General features: G+C 50.9%; 1 protein-coding gene across 2 annotated transcripts in view; it reads right to left on the minus strand.

Moving 5' to 3' along the window:
• PRDM15 (PR/SET domain 15) overlaps positions 1–23,123 on the minus strand; it is a 59,044-nt gene that overhangs the window by 34,495 nt on the left and 1,426 nt on the right. For both annotated transcript variants that reach the window (XM_082626115.1, XM_082626114.1), the window contains exons 2-5: positions 9,450–9,495; positions 8,596–8,689; positions 6,984–7,137; positions 4,552–4,804 (exon numbers count right to left, since the gene is read on the minus strand). In XM_082626115.1, the coding sequence (XP_082482241.1) occupies positions 4,552–4,804; positions 6,984–7,137; positions 8,596–8,689; positions 9,450–9,486 (538 nt within the window). In that variant the 5' untranslated portion in view covers positions 9,487–9,495. The remainder of the gene's footprint in view (positions 1–4,551; positions 4,805–6,983; positions 7,138–8,595; positions 8,690–9,449; positions 9,496–23,123) is intronic.

Consider the following 23,123-nt stretch of genomic DNA (forward strand, 5'->3'; position numbering starts at 1 on the left):
CTCACTCACCTTCCCAAACACACACGGTTCTAAAGAGGGCAAAGCACTCTTGCACAGGTGAGTTTCAGAGAGGGAGGCTGAGAAGGGGTTAGCTGGCAGTGGATACCCGAGAATAAAGGCAATTTCTTTTCATGTGAGTGAGCTGCTATCTCTCCACCACGAGGTCCCTGCCCTGGAATGGAGGTCCCTGCCCAGGAATGGAATTCACATAGGCCTGACCTTCGGCAGGAAACCCATCTCTTCAGCCTGGCGTCCTGAACGCTAGGTCAACGGGACTAACTAGAAGAACCAGTCATGACTGCTGTCCTCCCACCGAGGGCAGTACTCTATTTTCCAAAAATTATCTTTAAAAGATAAAACTTAAAAAAAAAACTTTTTAAGACAAAATTAGCTAGCAATCAGAAGGCAATTCCTCATCCCAATCACTCACACATCCAACAAAAGAGAAGTGTCTACGCAAAACGAAACAGTAGCTGGCAGTGGAGAGACAGGGAGAAGGCCCACAGCAGGACAGTCAGCAAAACGTGTAATGAAGATCAACACGTGGTACATCAGCATGTACAGCAAGACCTCAACCACGCAGAAGTGCACGGCTTTTTAAACGACGGAAAAGAAATGGTAGAACTACAGGGACAGAGGGTAGATGCTGGTCGCCAGGGGATGGAGTACAGAGCTGTACAAGGGAATCGTCTGGGGTGCTGAGAACGTCCTACATCTTGATTGTGGGGGAGCTCACACGACTGCAGACATTTGTCCAAACTCTGAACTGTCCACCTAAAATCGCTATTTTATTGTTTGTTAACTACACGCCCACAGTGCTGGTTTTTTAAAACTATTAGAAAATGCTAATCAAAAATGCTAAGAGGGCTTCCCTGGTGGCGCAGTGGTTGAGAGTCCGCCTGCCGATGCAGGGGACACGGGGTCGTGCCCCAGTCTGGGAAGATCCCACATGCTGCGGAGCGGCTGGGCCTGTGAGCCATGGCCACTGAGCCTGCGCGTCCGGAGCCTGCGCTCCGCAACGGGAGAGGCCGCAGCGGTGAGAGGTTCGAGTACCGCAAAAAAAAAAAAAAAAAAAAAGCTAAGAGTCATAAAGATGGTGATGTTATATGTGATTTAAAAGTTCCCCAAATGTTATGAGATGTACTTATATTTCATTTTTTTTTCACTAGAAAGGTGAATTTGAAACTCTGATGCTGACAGCCGACTCTGAACCCCACGCACCCGCCCGCTGAGACCACTGGGCTTCCCGGGCCTCCTCCTTCATCTGCCAACGGGCCCAGGTGTGTATAAAGAAGAAAAATCAGCCTTAATGTGAGCTCAAGGAGAATATGTGATCAGAAAAGTAAATCCACTACCAGAAAAAAAAAATACAGATTAATTTTTGAAAGGAGTGTGCCAAGTAGAAGGAAACCCACTTCCCTCTGTATTTAAAAGTCTACTCTGTCAGTCTACAAATTGGCTGATTTCTATGACAAACATCTATGACAAAGATGTTTGAAGAAAATTCAAAACAGAGAGAGCACTGAGTCTTAGCAGGTCTGATGTTCACCTAGAAAGTCTATAAATAATATAGACGCAGACTGCTCCTTGCCCAGGGGCCCCCTCATGACTCTTCTGGAACAAACTGGTGGTTCCTAAGGCCCCTTCACCTTGCTCTGACCCACCCCCATTGGGCTAAAGGTGCAGTGCTGGCCACAAAGGCCCCGTGTGATCTCACGGGTGCGTCCAGACCAGAGGCGGGATGGGGGGCGGCCTCATCTCATGAGGGGCAGAGGTGAAGCCATCTCCCTACCTGTCAGATCTGGATAATCAGAATCACGCAGAAAACCAGCTTTCCACGGGTCTCTAGGCCTCCCTCCCAGGTGCCCAGGTCTTATCTGCTCCCGTTACTGAGAAGGGGGCACTCAGTAACCCAGTACTCCCAACGCACGGCTTCCGATGGGTGAGGCGTTCACAACACACACCTGAGACCGCCCTGGGCCCTGGGCACCTGCATGGATGGGGCTGGAGCAGGGTTCCAGAAGCTTCTGTGTGCCAGGAGGGGACGTCAGGGGAGGGGGGAGGGGCTTGGGGAAGGGGCTGGGCAGGAGGCCAGGGTGGTAGGAGACAACGCAGGGGTCCTAGGGTGGCTGCCACGTCCCTAGGTGCAGCAACAGTACTGGCGCCCGCCAGCACCGCCAGGGCCAAGCGGCCACTCGGCAGGGGCTCCTCCCAGGAAGAAAAGAAACAAGGAACCCAACTAACCAGCTAGGTAACAGCAGTCAGTAACCTTCATCACATTGCCAAGAAATATGTGCTTGTCGTTTGTCCCAAAACAAAAAGTGAAAAAAATCATGAAAGTTATTTCTAAAAGTTTAGAGGACCTAACTTGCTTATTTATTTCCCCAATTCAGAAGCTAGTTTAGGGTGACCACGCTGCTTGCCTGGTTATTAACAGCACCCTACATTCTCAGAAGCCCAAAGGAGGGGCCACAGCTACCCTAGTGTCCTGCTTGAGAACAGTTAGAACGGAATCAGGAGGCAGGTATTGGACAACACGGTCCTGGGCTAATTTCATGAAGATCTATGCTCTCAAACGCAGCCCCAGATTAAAGAGCCCTCTGGAGGCAAAAAGCCAACAACACTGGAACTCTGATAAGGGGAGGTGACCTCTGTGTTGACTTTGACCTTGAGAGCCATGAGGGGCATGCATGTCACCTCCAGGACACAACTGACAAGGTCAGACTCTACAAGCCAAACCCTGACGTGCAGTCTGGGCTGGTCCCGGGACACGCACGGGGTAAGGAATCCACGACACGAGAAAACCAGGTCAGGAAGATCCTGGTGACCCTGGACGGCACCCGGGGAGTTGGCCTCACCTCGGTGCTTGAAAATGACTCCTGACCCAGTGGAGTGCTACTGCAGGTGTCTCCCAGGGGCAGGGGCAGGGCCAGGTACCCGGTTTTAGCAAAGCCTAGGGGCTAGAGCAGTCTGGTGAAAAACCTAGGGTCTCTCCAAATTCCTTCTGCCCCCTTTACTATCAAAATAAAGAAAGGCCCATCAAGCCCAGTCTCCCTCTGCAAATATCCCTGTGAAGATGCAAACCCTCTACTGCCACCAGACCCCGCGTGCAGCCATCTGTCACTCCCGGAGCACCCCCCAGAGGCTCCACGGGCCACCATCACCCAGCCAGCCTGCAGGGACTGAAGAGGGGTCCTGGAAGTTCACGTCTGCCTGGAGCCTTTGGGTAGGGTCTTTGCAGAGGTAACCAAGATAAGATGGGCCAGACTGGTTGAGGGTGGTCCTAAATCCAGTGACTGGTGTCCTCATAAGGAGAGAACCCAGAGACACAGGGAGAGACCCAGGCAGGGATGGGGCGATGCAGCTACAATCCAGGATCGCCAAGGGCTGTCGGCAACACCAGAGCTGGGAAATACGGATCCTGGACTTCAGGCTTCCAGACTGTGAGACAACACACTTCTTTTGTTTTAGCCCCGGTGTGTGGTGCTTTGTCTGGGATGCCTCACGGATCCCTCCCTCCCCCTCTCACAGCCACGTGAGCCCACCGGAAGCAGCTCCCAAACCTCCACCACGATGCACACGTGGGACAGACCAGAACCTTCCAAACCTGTACAGAGCTGTCTGTACCCCAGGTGCTCATAATAAGAGAGATCGTCTCCTTGTCAGAACCCTGCTGTTCGGGGGTCAGAAGGAAAGCCAGGGTCAGCTTCTCCCCCACAGGAAGTAATCTTCGTGGCAGCAACAAGCATGTCTGCCCCGGGCAGTGCCAGGTGGAGCCGTATGAAAGCCCTGCTCTGCCAGGTCACAGTGCCACGTGTGAGCCACTTCACGTGGTCCCTCAAGGTCAGGTGGAGAGGATGAACACCCCAAGGACCCACGGCGTGGGTAGAAAAGATTGAAGTTCATCGGCCCCCTTCACGAGGTGATACCCCCGACCCCAGGTCAGCAGGACATGCATTCTGATTTGCTTTTCCAAAAGGATGTGGGTGAATCACACGTGACTCCACTGGGTCTTTCTTTGACGACACGTGCTACACAGGCACACACATGCGTATGCACACGCATGCACACGCACGCCCCGACCTCCGGGAAGAGGCTGCTGGAAGGTGGCTATAGCACCAGCACTGGAGCCAGAATCCGGGCTCAAACCCTGATTCCTTCCCTCTCTGCACTGTGATCCAGGGAAGGTTCCTTCACCTCTCTGTGCTCCGTTCCCTCTGCCCAAGCCCAGGGGCCACAACCTGACCCCCAGGGACTAAGTGGGTGAGTGATGCGCGTGAAGCCGCAGAGCTGGGGGCAGGGCTGCCCGCCAGCAAGCGCCTGGCTTGGGGCGAGCTCTTCTAATGGCTTCTCAGCCCGGATATTCAACAAGCAGACCTACAGACCCACCCCGTGGTGTCAGGACCGAGCCCTTGGTGCTCCCCATGCCCGCCGGCCCTCCCAGCCCGACTCTTCTCACTAACACCGGGCTGCTGCATGCGGCCAAGGGGCCGTGGGTCCCCACGGGGCGGCAGGAGGGCGGACGCGCTGGGGACAGGGGCCCCCACGTACCGTGGAGCCCAGGGCAGGCCTGCCTCAGCATGGGCTTGTCCATCCTCTTGGCGTAGAAGGCCGCGTACCACACGCGCAGCTCGGTGCCCGGGGGGATGTCACGCGAGGTGGTGAAGTACACGTCGCTGCCGTGCTGGAAGGCCGTCAGGTTCTGGTGCCCGGGCTCCGCCGCCGGCCGCACCAGCATCATCCAGTTGCAGTCGTCCTCGTTGGAGGTGTCGAAGCACACGGGGTGCCCGTCCTTCTGGAATACCTGGGGGTGAGCGCGGCCCGCCGAGGGGCCGGGGCGGGGGCTGGTTATCCACCGTGTGTGGTTATCCACACACGTGCGGTCAGCACGTGTGTGTGTGTGTGTGTGTGTGTGTGTGTGTGTGAGAAGGGGGGTTGCTGAGTGACCAGTCTGGACGGCACCACATCAGAGGCCAAACCGTGCTCCATACAGACCTATTTAGGCATTTACAGTGGTCGGGGGGCAGAGGTAGACCCCTGATCACAAGCAAAAGGGAAGCAGGAGACACAGCAAAAGGTCAGGTGTCCCTGGAAGACCCTAGTCCTCTGCATGGCTCAGGTGGGAACTGCCACGCCTAATTTCCACCTGTGGTCCAGGTGGGCACCCGGACACGTACATTCTGCTGCACGGGGAAACCTGAGTCCTGCTCCTAGGCCAGGAGTTATCAGGAGACCTGAGTTCTATGCGTGGCCCGGCTGGGAACTGGGACATCTGAGGTCTACTTGTGGTCCAGGTGTAGAACCTGGACACTCAAGTTCTAATCAGTGTTCAAGTGGGCATGAAGGTGCTTCTTGAGTTCTACTCCCGGCCCAGGTGTCATCAGGACACCTCAGTTCTAGGCATGGCACAGGTGGGAATCAGGACACCTGAGTTCTACTCCAGTTCCAGACGTCATCGGGACACCTGAACTCTATACCTGGCCCAGACGTCATCGGGACGTCTGAGTTCTACACATGGCCCAGGTGGGCATCAGGACACCCAAGATCTTATCCTGGCTCTGTTGCAAGTACGGTCAGTGACTTTAGCAAAGTTCCTCGATCTTTATAAGCTGCGCCCTCATCTGCAAAGCAGCACCAGGCAGGGACCAGGGGGAGAAGCCTGAATATTTTGAAGTTCAAAGTAACCACATGGAATAGGGGGTTCCTGTCCGCCATTTTCTGATGCAATCATTGCTTCCTCGTTGTAGGAAGAAATCGCCCCCCTCTCCTGGGCTTTTCCTGTAGGGGCTCCCCGCTGCTAAGAGCTAGAGGCCCTCTTTGAGGACGGAGCCCTCGGAAGCAAGGGGAGAGGGCAGAGGGGTCCACCAGGGGCCTAACGACCCTGAGCCGGTGTGGGAACTGCGCCCTTGCCCTCCCTCCATGGGCGTAAAGCTGCCCCCAGCACCCAGGTAACCAACGCTGAGCCTGTGCTGGAAACAACTCAATACGAGACACAGACCTTCAGAATCCAAGTCGCTGAAAGAAACCAAAACAGGCACAAAGGACTTTTTCAAAGGGGCCTCGGCCGACCCCGGGCCCACAGCGATCACGTGCGTCAGCCCCAGGCCTCTGTACCTCACTCCTTCCCGTAAAATAACGCTTCTTTCTTTTCTTTCTTTGTAAACAAATCAAGTGTCTTTCCTTTCGCTCTGCTGTGCTGAAATCTGCCTTGTAAACTCAGTTCTCCAAGGACTGGCGAAACTCCGTGGTCACCTAGATCATCTCTGCCCTGAAACACGTGGGTCTCTGCTGAGGGTCTCCAGGAAAGCTCACCTCTCGGGGTAGCCACCGCCCGACCAGCACCCGTTCCTCTCTGTTTATTTCACAGGTGTTTTTGAAGGCGGGCTGAGGCTGGGTGCGTACTGGGTGCGGGGACAGAGCCGTGGCTGACACCCACGTCCCTCGCCTCACGGCGCCTCCGTGGGTCTCGCTTTAAGTGATCCAAGCCCTCCCACCGATTTCCTTCCATTTTGTTTTTCTCAGTGTCATATTAAAGCTGTCATTATCCAGCCTGATGTGCTTTTCAGAGCTGCCAAATTTTGCACTGGCCTCTCATCAAGGCCCCGACAAGACACCTTCCTTTCGAAAGAGGCTTGCAAAGTATCCTACGCTCTGCACCGGTGTGAAAATACTAACGCACCCCTGCAAAAAACCACAGAAAGCCCCCCTCCTAAAGCCTGCGCTGGGGGTCTACTCTTGCATATGTTTTAAATAGAATCTCTTTAATGTCTTGCAAAATACTAACTTAACTCTGATGCTCCTGTGATATAAAAACAAACTAAAAAAAAATCTGAACACTGTCTTGGAAATTCACCAGAACTATAATACCTAGAGCTGTTTCCAAGACATTTATGAATCACTGGTGCTCAGCGGGCGTCGCCCCGTCTGCACGAGGAGGGTCACAAAGCAGGGGTTCTGCCTCCCCCACTGACCCCAGCTTTTACCTTCAATGGAAACGCAGACTCCTTCTCCCATTTGGCGACTCTCCTCGACTCAAAGGGGCCAAACTGCGTGCGCTTGACGAGCTGGGTCACAGCAAACACCCCCTCGGCTCCATCTTCCAGGCGTCTGATCTCCAGGTTGGAGGGAAGGGACGACCTAGAAATAGAACAAAGCAAGAGACTCTCGGCCCCGGGCATCCACTGACCGAGATGCCACCCACACCAGGGGACGAGAGGGTTAGGATGACGGAAAAGGTCGCTCTCACTGGCCCCCAGAGTAGGCGACAGACGGGCGTTGACTCGAGGATGCGTTTAAAATCCCCACCCAGGAGACAGAGTTGATGCGTGTGTGTGCGTGCACACACACACACACACACACACATCCTAAGTGTGGGCTTCAATCGGCCAACAGAGAGAGGAGGACCACAGAGAGACCACAAAGAGGGGCCACGTGTAAAGCACCACGGGGAAGACAAGAAGTGCCACCGCATTCCAAAGACCAGAAAAGCATTTCCAGCCAGGCTGCACTGGGCTGGTTTCATCGGGGATGTGGCCTTTCTAAGTAAACTCGGAGAACATCAAGGATGGGGCACGCGTGCCTGCGGGAAGGCATGTGGGCTGGGACCCTGCGTGAGCCAAGGCCAGGGCCAGCCTGGCCCACGTCGGGAGTGGGGCGGACCCCCAGGGCGCCTGGAGCACACACCCCTCACAGGAGCGAGCAGGGGGGCTGAGACGAGGAAACTGTCACAGAGGGACCGATGGCTCCCACGGGAACTTTGTGGGCAACAGGCAACCACTGAAGGTTTTTGGAAGAGAGCTCATCAGATCTGTACTTCAGGCGAAATTAGTCATCTCTCTGCTTTGTGCAGGGAAGTCCCAGTAAGACAAGGAAATAAAGAGGCTGGGAAAACCAGTTGGGCGGCTTCTAGGAACAGCATTGATTAGATGACAATTTTAGTGCCACTACATGCCAGGCCCTAAATCAGGTGTAAGGATCACAGCAACTTTCCAAGGGGTGGTTATTCTCTCCACTTTACAGATGAGGCAACTGAGGTGCAGACAGGAGCACGTCTCGTCCGGGTTCAAACAGCTACTACACGGTAGGTGGGGCTGTGCCCCTCCCCCCCAGGGAAACGTGGACTGGAAGAGCTACGGAGCCCCCGGCCGGATCTAGGTGCTTGTCCAGAAGCTGCCACAGCTTTGCCTGGCTGCCCGCATCCCCGCCCCTTGCCCACGGTGGGCGCTTGTTAGACAGCAGGCCTGGGCTCGGACCACAGGGGAGACTGAACAAGCTCGGCCGTGGCCGCTCAACGCATAAACGGACCCAGCCCATCAGCTGAACCAGGAACTAGATAAAAGACATTGACCCTGAAGTGTCTGCAACAAGCCTCGGCTCATCCTGGCGGCAGAAGGCTCAGCTCACGGTGGGACGGAGATTTCGGACGGCCTCAGACGTGAGGACAGCCCTTCTCACCGAAGCCTCTCCCACTTCATCTTTTGCTGCCCCCCCGCCTTTCCGGAGACACCCAGGCCACCAGGCTCTTGCAGCAGGTGACACGCCGAAAACCCTGTCTGACAGGCAGGATGATAAAAGCAGCTCAAGGTGGTCACTCACCTTGCCCTGCTTAACACAAAGGAGTCTTTGACCATGACCACCGGGCCCAGCTCGGGACATTCAGAGTCGTGGTACTGGCTGCAGTCTTCACACCCTGCAAACAAACATCTCGGCGTCAGAGGGGGCCTTGAGCGGGGAGGGAGACGCCCACAGAGCATCGCATGGCCTGGGAGTAGCGACAGTGCTCCCCATAAATGCAAAAAGAGTACAACGCAGGACGTGCGCCCCCAGGAGAAAACCCTGCTCCACGGCACGCTGCAAAGTAGGCCAAGTCACCTCTATGGGGACGGAGGACAGGAGTGTCCCCAGGGAATGAGTGTAAATGAAAATTCACCAACTTAACCTGTTTATCATAAATCTAACATGTTGTAAACCTCTTTCTAAAACCTGGGGTTACTTATCTGAGTCAACTGCCACCCCTGCTGACTGCCCTTTGCCAGGAGTTCTCAGAAAGATGATCCTTTTAAAACTGTACCGGGCAACATATTTTTTCTTGTGTAATAAATTGTGGTTCTTTTTTTTTTTTTTTTTTTTTTTTGCGGTACGTGGGCCTCTAACTGTTGTGGCCTCTCCCGTTGCGGAGCACAGGCTCCGGACGCGCAGGCTCAGCGGCCGTGGCTCACGGGCCCAGCCGCTCCGCGGCATGTGGGATCTTCCCGGGCTGGGGCACGAACCCGCGTCCCCTGCATCGGCAGGCGGACTCTCAACCACTGCGCCACCAGGGAAGCCCAATAAGTCGTGGTTCTTAAAACAAGTAAGACCACGTCTAAAGCAGAGAGCTCTTCTCTACTATAAAAACCAAGCGTGGACGTGGCTTTGCCTTCCGTGGTGAGGATGGGCCACGGGCCACTTACAGATGAACATGATCTCCTCGTTCCCATCTTCAGCCATCGCCACCACCTGTCAGGACAGAGCGCTGCGTTAGTGATTGGCTTTTGGGCAAAGGCGTTTTTTAAATTGAAGTATAGTTGATTTACAGTGTTGTGTTAATTTCTGCCGTACAGCAAAGTGATTCAGTTTCATTCTTTTTCAGATTCTTTTCCATTGGCGTTTTTTTTTTGTGTGTGTGTGTGTGTGTGTGTGGTACCCGTGCCTCTCACTGTTGTGGCCTCTCCCGTTGCGGAGCACAGGCTCCGGATGCGCAGGCCCAGCGGCCATGGCTCACGGGCCCAGCCGCTCCATGGCATGCGGGATCCTCCCAGACCGGGGCACGAACCCACGTCCCCCGCATCGGCAGGCGGACTCTCAACCACCGCGCCACCAGGGAGGCCCTCCATTGGCGTTTTTAAAGACAGTCCCTGCTAACGGCCCTCTCGAGCCTGTGTAGGGACTGACTTTGTGCTTTTAAAGAAATTTTTTATTTTATTTTATTGGTCCTGCCACGTGGCTTGCGGGATCTTAGTTCCCCGACCAGAGATTGAACCCGGGCCCCTGGCAGTGGAAGCGTGGAGTCCTAATTGCTGGACCGCCAGGGAAGTCCCTGACTTTGCGCTTTAAAGGCAACAGGCAGCAGGGTCCCCTTTATCGTGGGTTCGGGTGGGGGCCTTGAAATGTTTTCTAACCTAGAATGATGCTGCTTTATAATAAACCATTGATGTGAATGGCTCTGAATTAGGATGTCTTCGTGAACTCAGGCTTTCATCTTTCATATCAGCCATCCATTTCCAGTTGTAAAATAAATATACCACTATTTTTAAAAAGCCAGTTTTCACACTGCCACTTCTATTTTTTCCTCCCTCACGGGACTGTGACTTCCTCCGGGGCAATCACATCACACGCGACCTCCATTTTTTTCCACCTGCTAACCTGTGTGTGACACCAAATTTCTCTCGAGGGGGGACTAAGCACCGCCTGACATCATGGAGGAGAGCCCGCCTGCCCTCCACAAAACCTTTATCACAACTGGTCACTTCTACCTCCTAGTCAACCTTGAGGTTCACCTCCAAAGCGGGCAGCTGCGCTCAGGCCCCCTGTATATTCGTGGGCGATCTGGATGTGTTCAGATGGGGCCTCAGGTTCCTGATCTATAAAACGGAACTTAAAATGCCCGCCTCATGTAGTTCTGGGGGGAGCATAAAGTGAGATACACCCCGTATGTGCCACTCAATAATCGTTCCTCTTCCCTCCCACCCCTCCATCCCCAATTAAGCTAACTCAACACATCCTTCCTGCATCCCGCTCCTGGCCAAGCCCGAGTGTATCACGAGGTACCCTTCCGGGGAAGTACACAGGCCGGCGCTCCACGAATGCCGATTCCACACGCCCTCTGCCCCATTTCCATCCCGGGAGCTTTTGAAGAATGAATAGCAGACAAATGCAAAGTCCAAAGGAAAACGGATTTGCTGAACACATGATTAGTTGAAAGGTCCACCACAGAAGAGTGAATGAGTTATAAGGAAACAAGGCAGAGAGATGGTGTTTCCAATTTGCCCCTAAAATGCCCGGGATCAACATCCAGGGTATATTTTTTCTCCAAACACAGCACAGTTTTTTCTGTTCCTGGGGACACCCCTTTCCATTACAAGATGCCGCACGTGGCCTCAGCACGTTTAACTTGGTGTTTCCTGGTGGATGGGCTCCACGGGTGGGGTCAGGGGCCAGTCTGGAACAGGGGCAACGGCTGGTCATGGAGCGAAAGGAGAAGAGGGACAAAGAGGCAGAGGAAACACATGAAAACCCGCTTTCATGAGCTGCTGAGGTGCCCCCAGGAGCTTGAGAACCATCCACCCATCAGCAGGAACCCACTCTACCCAGCAACACCAGCTCACGGTCAAGGAAGTTCTGCAAGAACAGTGGGCTCTTAAGGGAGCCCTCAGACTGCCTACAAAGCTGGCAGCATTGGAGGGTGCGGACAAAGAGGACCGTTCCAGCCTTCCTCGTGGCCCAGTGTGGCCGCCTCCCCTGTGCCTGCCTCTGGTCTGGCCTCTCAAGGCTTCCATGTCTTGGCTACTGTAAATAGCGCTGCTGTGAACACTGGGGTGCATGTGTCTTTTCAAATTAGAGTTTTCTCCGGATATATGTCCAGGGGCGGGATTGTTGGGTCGTATGGTAGTTCTATTTTTAGTTTTTAAAGGAACCTCCATACTGCTCTCCATAGTGACTGTATCAATTCACATCCCCACCAACAGTGCAAGAGGGTTCCCTTTTCTCCACACCCTCCCCAGCATTTATTGTTTCTAGATTTTTTGATGGTGGCCATTGGACTGGTGTGAGATGATACCTCACTGTAGTTTTGATTTGCATTTCTCTAATGATTAGCGATGTTGAGCATCCTTTCATGTGCCTGTTGGCCATCTGTATGTCTTCTTTGGAGAAATGTCTATTTAAGTCTTCTGCCCACTTTTGGATTGGGTTGTTTGTTTTTTTGTTATTGACTTGTATGAGCTGTTTGTGTATTTCGGAAATCAAGTCACATTGTTTGCAAATATTTTCTCCCATTTCATTGGTTGTCTTTTCGTTTTGTTTATGGTTTCCTTTGCTGTGCAAAAGCTTATGAGTTTGATTGGGTCCCATCTTTTTATTTTTGCTTTTATTTCTACTGCCTTGGGAGACTAAGAAAACATTGCTATGGTTTCTGTCAGAGAATGTTTTGCCTATGTTCTCTTCTAGGAGTCTTATGGTGTCATGTCTTATATTTAAGTCTTTAAGCCATTCTGAGTTTATTTTTGTGAATGATGTGAGGGTATGTTCTAACTTCATTGATTTACATGTGGCTGCCCAGCTTTCCCAACATCACCGGCTGAAGACACTGTCTTTTCTCCATTGTATATTCTTGCCTCTTTTGTTGAGATTAATTGACTATAGGTGTATAGGTTTATTTCTGGGCTCTCTATTCTGTTCCATTGATCCATACGTCTGTTTTTGTGCCAATACCATGATGTTTTGATTACTGTAGCTTTGTAGTATTGTCTGAAGTCTGAGAGTTATGCCTCCAGCTTTGTTCTTTTTCCCCTGGATTGCTTTGGTAATTCTGCATCTTTTATGGTTCCATATAAATTTTACGATTATTTGTTCTAGCTCTGTGAAAAATGTCACAGACAATTTGATAGGGATAATTAATCTGTAGATTGCTTTGGGTAGTATGGCCATTTTAACAATATTAATTCTTCTAATCCAAGAGCGTGAGGTATCTTTCCATTTCTTTAAATAATCTTTAATTTCCTTTATCAATGTTTTATAGTTCTCAGCATATGTCTTTCACCTCCCTGATCAGGTTTATTCCTACATATTTTTTTGGGTGGGGTGAATGCGATTTTAAAAGAGATTGTTCATTTTTTACTTTCCCTTTCTAATATTTCACTGTTAGTGTGAAGAAATGCAACAGATTTCTGTTTGTTAATCTTGTATCCTGCTACTTTGATGAATTCGTTTATCAGTTCTAGTAGTTTTTGTGTGGCACCTTTAGGGTCTTCTATATAGTATCATGTCATTTGCATATAATGACAATTTTACCTCTTCCCTTCCAGTCTGGATATCTTTTATTTCTTTTTCTTGTCTGAGTGCTATGGCTAGGACTTCCAATACTACGTTGAACAGAAGTGGTGAGAGTGGGCACCCTTGTCTTGTTCCAGATTTTAGCAGGAAGTCTTTCAGCTTTTCACTGTTGAGTATTATGTTGGTTATGGGTTTGTCATAAATAACTTTTATAAAGGAGCCTCTTGAAGTCTGCGTTGTGCTGGCAAAATCCCTCTGGTGTGCAGAATGCTCCTTTGCAGAAGGGAAGTCCAGCTTCCAGACTTCTCCAGCATGTAAGAAATCTCAGACCAAGGGACTGTAAATCGTACTGTTGTAGGGAAAATGACAGAAAAATATTCAAAGTGTGAGATTCAGCCATTTTAACCACCGATCCCGAGGAAACTTACTTATACCCGTGGTTCTCAGTGTGGTCCCTGGACCATCAAACAGTAGCACCAGCGGCACCTGGGAATTTCTCAGAAATGTGAATTCTTGGGCCCCTCCCCAGACCTGCTGGGCTGGGGCCCTGCACCCTGCATATTTGCAAACCTCCAGGTTATTCTGATGCAGCTCAAGGCTGAGAACTGCTGCTTAACCCTCAATCTTTTTAACACTTACATGATTACTACTGCAAAAAGCAAACAAACTAACCACAACAGTGATCACTGGGGGACCACAGTCATCATGTCAGGAAACCAGATTTGTCATGAGGGTCAGTTAGGCTTAGACCAGGAGTATCTGTGTGTAACTGGGTGGGAAATGGGGAGCAAGGGGAGATCTGGGGCAGATGTTCTCTGTGACACCTGAGGTTTACTCGGCAGCCCCCATGATTACAACTGTTAAAAACAATTCTGAAAAAGAAGACTGAAGTGAGAGACATCAGTTTACCTGGTTCAAGCTTAATTATAAAGGACAGTAATAAGGACTTTGGTATTGGTAGAGGGATAGACACACAGATCAATGGAAATGGAGAACAGACTCACAGAAATATGCTCAACTGATTCTGGACAAAGGGGAAAAGCAGCTCAGTGGAGGAAGGATGGTCTTTTCAACAAACGGTGCTGGGGCAACTGGACATGCAGAGGCAGAAAAAAAAAAAAAAAGAACTGTGACCTCACATCTCACACAAAGATTAATTCATAATGGATCAGAGACTTAAAACATAAAACAGTAAATTTTTTTTTAGAAAAACAGGAGAAAATCTTTGAGATCTACAACTAGCCAGTTTTTAGACTTGTCACCAAAAGCATACTTTATTAAAGGAAAATTGATAAATGGGACTTTACCAAAATTTAACATTTTTGCTCTACAGAAGATGCTGTTAAGAGGATGAACAGACAATGTAAAGACCGGAGACATTTTTGCAAACTACGTAACCATATGCAGAATATGCAAAGAACTCTCAAAACCCAACAGTAAAAATGCAAACAAGCCAATTAGAAAATGGGCAAAAGACATGAATAGACATTTCATCAACAAAATCACTGGAATGGCAAATAAGCACATGAAAAGATGTGCAACATCATTAGCTGCCATGGAAACGCAAGTAGAAACCACAAGGACACCACTACACACCTTTCAGAATGGCAGGATGCCGGTGGGGATGAGGAGACTGGGACATCTGTGTTCGCTGGTAGGAGTGGAAATCCATTTGACAGTTTCTGATAAAACCAACATGGCCTATGACCCAGCAATGGCATTGGTGGGCGGTTATCCCAGAGAAATGGAAACTTACATCCACAAAAAACCTGTACACGACTACTGAGGGTAGCTTTATTCCTAACAGCCCAAACTGGAAACAACCCAGAGTCCCTCACGGGGTGACTGGTTAAACAACCTAATCTGTGGTCCATCCACAGCCTGGAATACTAATCAGCAACTAAAAACATGAAACTACTGACACACACACAACCGATCTTGATGAATCTCCAGAATGCTGCTGGGTGAAAAACGCCAATCCTCAAAGGTTACATGCCATATGATCCCATTCACATAACACTCTTGAAATGACAAACTTATTGAGAAGGGGACTAGAGCACCGGTTGGTGGGGGTAAAGGAGGGAGAGGGGTGGGAGGAAAGAGGGGGAGGCTGTAAGGGGGCCCCAGAGCGCCCCCTGCGGGGCTGGAACATTCTGTATCTGGACTGCATCAAGGTGACCATCCCTGCTGCCCCCCGGTACTGGAGTTGTGCAAGATGGTACCACTGGGGGAAACTGGATGAAGGATACACGGATCTCTCTGTGTTCCTTCTTATAACCACCCGGGAACCTACAGTAATCTCATCAACATCAGTGAAATCAAATCACTGTAGTTCAAAAGCAACTTCCAGCACAATGCGTGGGAATGGTCTGGATCCTGGTGGAGATACAGCACATAGGACATTTTTTTTTTTTTTTCACGGTACGTGGGCCTCTCACAGTTGTGGCCTCTCCCGTTGCGGAGCACAGGCTCCGGACGCACAGGCTCAGCGGCCGTGGCTCACAGGCCCAGCCGCTCCACGGCATGTGGGATCCTCCCGGACCAGGGCATGAACCCGTGTCCCCTGCATCGGCAGGCGGACTCTCAACCACTGCGCCACCAGGGAAGCCCCGCACATATGACTTTTATCGGACCACTGGATATCTGAATACCAACTGGATATCTGACCAGATTTTGACCATATCAAGGAACCAGTATTAAATGTTTTAGGTGGGTAACAGTATTGTGGTTATTTTTAGAGCCCTTCTCCTGTAGAGACACAGACTGAAATATTTACAAACGCAGTGATGTGACCAGGGTTTGCCTCGAGGTCCTACCGGTGGGGAGTCCTGGACGGGGTGGAGGGGGCAGTCAGACCTGGGCGACGGCAGCTGAGCTGGTGATGGGCAGGTGCGGTCGGCTGTTGCCTGCCTGTCCACTGTTTTGTGTGTTCATACTAAAGCTATTTGTCAATGATGACGACACCCTCTTCCCAGGTCCTCCTCTTCCACTGACTCTGAGTCCTGCCCCAAAGCTGGCCTTGAACGCATGCCAAGTCCACTCAACAACTTTTTCTTCACCTCACGTGACCTCTGGGTCACGCCGGATGTGGCCGACTGCCCTCCCCTCCTCCACAGCCACTCCTCCCCCAACCAGCGGCACTGAGCTGCTCTCTCCTGGTGCTCCGCCCCCCTGGGGAATCCTCCCCCGCCACCGGATCGTTGTCTTGGCTCCCGTGGGCTCAGCACCACCGGCCCCTTCTCATCCCTCCTCGTGCTGGACCCTCTTCCCAGGCAGTCACACCTGCTTCTGTGGCTGCTGCTAATACCACGTGGATGCTGGTGACTCTACTCAGGGTCCCATACGTACACCCAGCTCCCCGGCCGCACCTCCGCCTGGAAGCCAGCAGCAGCTCAACACACCAAAAACAAACTCCGGGCCACTCCTGGTTCCCTGCCTGGTGCTCCGAGGGCCACGGGAGGCCGAGTCTGGCTCTCAGGCAGGTGGTCAGGGACCAGGTCCCCTCCTACGGCTGCGAACGTTCATCACCCAGAACTTGGATGCAGGCAGACACCCCGCTGCCACCCTCAGCTCAGACGGCCCAGAAACCTCATGGGACTATTGTCAGTTTCACACAGATTTTCTATAAAAACACAGTGCAGTTCTACAGATCACCTGCCACTGGTCAAACACCACCTGGAGAGGAAAGAGAGGGTAAGACGAGCCTCCCTCGCGTCCCAGCACAGACCAGCTCGATCCAGATTCCCCGGGAAACAGGTCCTGGAAGGGGAACCATACACCAAACTTAGGACAGAACAGTCTTCACAACAACGATCGCTCAGATTCCAGGTCCTCAAAGTGCCTCCTGTAGGTGGTCGGACAGTGTTCCTCCTTCCGAGACAGGCTTGTTTCACTCAGCATCACGTCCTCAAGGGTCATCTACATTGGCCTGTGTGTCGGAATGGCCCTCCTATTAAAGGCTAAATAATACCCCATCGTTATTCACCTGTCGATAGACACTTGGGTCGTTCCACGTTGTAACTACTGGGAATGAAGCCGCTACGAACAAGGGGCAAATACCTCTTCGGGTCTCTGCCTTCGACTCTTTTGGGTCTATACACAGAAGTGGACTTACTGGATCATACAGTAATTCTACATTTAATTTTTGAGGAACCACCATACTGCTTTCCATGGCAGCTGCACCATCTTCCATTCCCTCCACACCCTCGCCAACGCTTATTATTTTCTGGGTTTTTTGACAGTAGCTGTCCTAGTGCATGCAAGGTGAAAAGGAATTTTTTTTTTTCGCCTCGCCGCGTGGCACGTGGGATCTTAGTTCCCCAACCAGTGATTGAACCCTGCAGTGCCCCCTGCAGTGGAAGCAAAGAGTCTTAACCACTGGACCACCAGGGAAGTCCCGATAAGGATTATTTTTAAATGTGATCTGCAGAAGCTGGGGTTTAGAAAAAACAATCAGTTTTGAAACACTGGAAAATGAAAACTTCACAATTTTAAAAGACACGTAGCTTAAAATAACTCAAAGAAAAAGGCGTTTTCAAGAAGGTTGTTGATATAAGTATGAAACGAAGGTTATCGCTTGTTTGTTAATCTGGCTGGGCCTTCCCAGGCCGTCCCTGGCCTGCCTATGTGATGGAGGGGGACGGATAAAGGACAGAGGTGAGGAAGGTTGAGGTCCTGCAAGTTTGCTATTGGCCCAGATGACTTAGCAGTCCCTCCTTGTCAGTGACCAAAGCAGTGGTCTCAACAGAAATATAAGGTAAGCCACACATGGAATACTTTCTAGGTCTTTAGTTTTGAAATAATTACAGGAAGTTTCAAAAATAGCACAGGGAGGTCCCCTGAACCCTTCAGTTTTCTCCAAGGGTTATATCTTACGTAACTATGCATATCACATACATAGTTTGAGAGCGTAACTGCAGCACACTCTCAAAACCAGGATATTGACCTTGGCACTGTGCGTGTGCACGTAATTCTATGTCTTCTCATCACAGGTGTAGGCTCATGGGACCACCTCCACAATCCAGATTCAGGAATGTTCTATCACTGAAAAGACCTCACTCATGTGTCCCTTTATAGCCACACCCTGTCCCCTGATCATCCCTAGCCCCTAGCAACCACTAATCTGTTCTCTAATTCTACAAATTTTATCATTTCAAGAGTGTCATATAAATGGAACCACACAGTATGTGGCCTTTTGAGATTGGCTTGTTTTCTTCACTCAGCATAATGTCCCTGGGTTGTTACATGTATCAGTAGTTCATCCCTTTTACTGCTTCTCACTCCATGATGTGAGTTTAACCACTCACTTACTGAAGGAGCCTTGGTTTTGTCCCCATTTTTTGCTATAACAAATAAAGTTGCTATGAACAATTGTGCACAGGTATTTTTGGACATAAATTGACATTTCTCTGGGATAAATGCCCAAGAATGTAATTACTGGGTCCTGTGTTAGGTGGATGTTTAGTTTTTAAAGAAACTGCCCCACTGCCAACGTCTGAAAGATCCAGTTTCTTGGCGTCCTTGGCAGCATTTGGTGTCACTGTGTTTTATTTTAGCCATTCTCACACGTGTGCAGTGGTATCTCGTTGTGGTTTTAATTTGCATTTCCCTCATGGCAAATGACATTGCGCACCTTTTCCTGTGCTTATGTGCCATTTGTAAATCCTCTTCGGTAAATGTCTCTTCGTGTCTTTTGCTCATTTTCCAGTTGGCCCCTTCCTGTCCCACTGCCCTTCAGGTCTGACACTGGCTGCGTGGGCCTTCCTCCCACTGTCACCTGGGATTCGTTTGTCCTCTTGGGTGTGGAGCTCTTGTTTCCTGAGCCCTCGTTGCTTCCGTTTTCTTGGTTTATTCCTTTGATCTGGGGAGCACATTTTCCAGTAGTTTCCTTAGAATGGTGCCCGGGAGGTAAATCTCGTGAGAGGACTTGCCTGTCTGCTAATGTCTTTACTCCAATCTCACGGGCCAGCTGCTTTGCCTGGTCCACAGTGGTTTTCCTGCGGAAGGTTGAAAGTGAGACTCCATCGTCCTCAGCTTCCAATGCTCCAGCTGAGGAGTCTGATGACTTTCCAGCAGGCAAACCCTCTGTATGGGACTCCCTCCCCCCAGATCTCTTAGTCTGTTTTAGCTCCAGGGCCCTGAAGTCTCACGGTCTGCCTTGGTGCTGAGCTCGGGCTGGCCCTTTCAGCCTGGCTCTCCTGTCTGCAGTCCTCAGATTTTCTCGTGTTATTTCTTTTATAATTTCTTCTGTTTCCTCTTTCTGAACCTTTTAGTTTCATCCAAGATGACATCTGTTTTTCTGATTTTCACATCTGGTTCTTTAGGAGGGATTTCTGAGCAAAGGCGGCAAGAGAGGTTTGCATTCTGCCGTCTCAGAAATGGAAACTGAGCTAGCATTGGCCTTCTCAGGCTGATGAGAGCTCTAACGGGCAATCATCTTTTGCTTAACAAAAAAAAAAAAAAAGAGAGAGAGGGGAATGTGAGGCCTGATTCTTACTTAATAGGCCTTGTGAGACAGACAAGATATTTTAAAACTAGGCACCCTGGGAGCTTTGGTGGTGAAAAGATCCTCACACGTTCTCAGCATAAGGGCGAGAGCACAGTGGAAAGAGAAACCAGAGAGAACAAAGTCCAGAGAAGTCAGACGTGTGGGACCAAGGGGCCCAGAGGGATGGAGCGGAGGGGGCGGGTGGCATGGAAGCAATGGATCAATGAACAGAATTGAAGCGGCTTGGTCAGAACAGATTTTGTAAACCTCTTGACTAATATGGCACCAAATTGCACTTCTGTTTTTGGTCACAATAAAAGGCAAACTTACTATAACTAATTAGCATATATATTCTTAAGCTTACAAAAAGCCAAAGGCCTTGAGTTACAAAACACTGGGAACCCTCCTTCCCCAAGACAGACTCTCTGTCCAGCAGGTAGGGTCCCCTCCCCCCGACAGCGAGCAGCGAGTAGCGAGTGACAGTTCTGGCACATCATCCCCTGCAGGCCCTACACACGAATCATGATCTAGGGACACTCGAATTATAACATTTGCCTCTGGCCTCATCATGGTGGAGGGCCATTTACTGAGGGTTTTCTGATGGTACCTGCGATATTTCAGCGCTTAAGCTGGAGAAGGAGATGGTGCTCAACATTGAAAACAAGTCAAACAGAGCCCTAACATCCAGCACCTCTCAGGTAAAGAAAGCCGTCATCTCTGGGAAGCCCATGCTTCAATTTTCTGTAAGTTTGCAGAAACATGACCCCACAGGCTCTGGGAGACTCCAGTGGAGCATCCAGAGTTGGGCTTCCTCAGATGCTATTAGGATGAGAGGCTTCAACTGGGCCCCCACTGTGACCCTGAGCTGTCCCCTGCCCCGTGACAGCGAAAGGTTCCTCACCACCCCAAACCATCCATGACCAGCCTCCCAGCTTCCCCGACCTCCTCCTCTTGTTTCCTCCTCCAGAAACTCCCTCCACCTGCCAAACTCCTACCTAACCTTTAAAACCTAATCCAAATGGCCCCTCCTCTCCAAAGCCCTCTTGGCCACACCTGTCACTCACCACACAGGCACACGGCAGCCACGTCTCCCTGGGAGGCCCCACCCCACCTGCACCTCCCTTATTACACACCTGTCTCTGCTGCAGAGTTACACCCTGGATTATTCACACCAGCCTTCAACAGAGCTCACTCGTGAAAACAAAAAAGTTTTAACTGTGGCTCTAATGCCGCACTTCTGTCTCCTTTCATTGCAAAAATCCTGGGAAGGACTCCGGCGGCTTCTCTCTTGAATGGGAAGAACCGCCCTCACGGCTCCCCCAAAGCCCTCCACTGTGGACTGCATCCCCTTCATCCCCTAGGCAGCATTCAAGCCCTCCCCCTGGAAACCCTTTCCTGCGAGGTCTCCTGGTCTTTCCATCCCAACCGCTGCTCCTCCCGAGGCCCCTCTGTGCTCCCATCTCGAGCCACCACAGTGGGGCAGCCTGGGGCAGCCCAGGCTGGCTCTTGAGTCCTTTCTCCACCCGGACCCAGCATTTACCCGCCATCACCTCCCATGCCCGAGTCCACCCAGGCCCCTGAGCCCACCTGACACATGGTTCCATGAGCGACCTCTTTGCCAACAGTCCCACAAAAGTGTTTTACAAAATGCTATTTCCTGCCCTTCAGCTGACAGTGTACGCTGCTCAGCCTTACTTTAAACAGCTGCAAGGGACGTAATCTCCAGCATATTATGAATATTAACTTCTTGAAATAAAACTGCGATGTGGCTCTTCTAAACACATCTATTGGAATCAAAACACCACAGCGTGATACCCACTGCCATCCGGTCACAAGGCGTGTGGACAAGCTCCTCTTCATCTGTCAGGAGGCTCACGGCACTTCTGTCTTTACCATCGTCTGTTTCCATCACCACAGATGTTAAACCCAATGTGTTATGTTTGTGCTTGAAATGACTATTGATCACCTTTTATGCATATAGATCAAATTAGTCTTGATTTCCTATGACCATGAGTTTGTGCTAATTTCTCCCGGACTATGCTATCGTTCCAATAACTGGGACACCACTGATCAAAATGGAAATACTGCCCACACTGGTAAACAGTCACCTAGCACAGAAGCTGGGTTTAATGAGATAAATAGGACTTTTCCGCCAATGCAGTCACGTATCATGGAATTCGATTCAATTCTGTTCCTACCCTTCGTTTTTACAGATGTGAGTGCAGGAAACCCTGCTCCCACAGACAAGTAGTTGGGACGGAAGAGCTTTGTTATAGTCGCCACTTAGCAACGACCACCTGCCGAGGTCTCCCATGCACCGTGAGAGCCACATATTTGTGAGCTGACCACGGCCCACACCAAGACTGGGGCTGGGGGTCGCCATTTTCTGGACAGTGGGAGGGACCCTTCCTTAGGAAGGGTGCACTTAAGGAAGGTGATGACCAGGACCATGGGCCCTGGGCAAGGCTTTCTGCCACCCGAGGGGCAGTTTGAAGATGCTGCTGGTCTACCAGGTCCCGATTCCCTGACCACCCCTCAACCTGCACACCTGTCACCTGCACCTCAGTGAATGGCACCTCCTGCCACCCCCTGTACATTCCCCACTCACACCAGCAGCGAGGCCTGCTTCGCTCTAGAAATACCCTTTGTCCTGTCACCTCATTTCCCCTCTGCCCCCACCCTGTTTCTAGGGGAACCTTGTTGGGCAGCCACGGGGTCCTCTCTAAAAAGACACAGATCCTTTGGACCCCTGCCCCAAACCCCAGTGGTGTCCACTTGGCTCTCAGGGTAAACTCTGAGTAGAGTACAGCCTGTGCCACCCTCCTGTGCTGCCCCAACTCGGCCACACAAAGCTTGCTGCCACCCCAGGGCCTTTGCACTTGCCACGTCTGGCTGTGACACCCTCACCCCAGATCTCCACTGAGGGCCTCGCAGCACTGGTTTCCATTGGAATGTCACCTTCTCAGACAGACCTTCCTGGTCCCCACTGCCCAAGTGTGCCTACCCCTGCCCATCCCCCGCCTCCACCTGTCACCCTTCCTGCCTTCTTCTACATGCTCTAACCACTGTCCACCTCCCTCCCTCCAGAGCAGGGCCTTCTCTCTCGCCCTCTGCAGCGCCCGGCACATGACAGCTGCTGGGTGGACGGCCAATGAACACGCGCACGCGTGAACCACGTGAGATGAAAGACAGGTATTGTCATACATCACAACTGGGGAAAGGAGGCTGAGAAAGCATTTGAGTCCTTGCCCACAATCTCAGCCTCTCAAATCACATGTGCAAGAAGCAGCTGCCTTCAATCTCCCTTAAATCTGCAAAATGGGAGAAGTGTTTTTCCCCTGGCCTTCTACACAGACGCTATCAAAAGAATGATATATGAGAGGTATATCCCAAGCTAACGGAGTTCTTTCTCAAATATAATTGTTCCCAGAAAAGCTATTAGCCTTGTAATTGGGGGTGATTTTTAAATTTATTTATTGGTCTTCTGGAAAAAATAACCATTCCTTCTGCTTGCAAAATCGAACATATTGTATTCTCTGTTGGCAGCTTTTTTGCAAAAATATGAATCAAAGATATAGGAGAAAAAAACTTCATACAGGATAAATCT

The sequence above is a fragment of the Mesoplodon mirus genome (genome assembly GCF_964341445.2).
Source record: "Mesoplodon mirus genome assembly, chromosome: 6".
NCBI lineage: Eukaryota > Metazoa > Chordata > Mammalia > Artiodactyla > Ziphiidae > Mesoplodon > Mesoplodon mirus.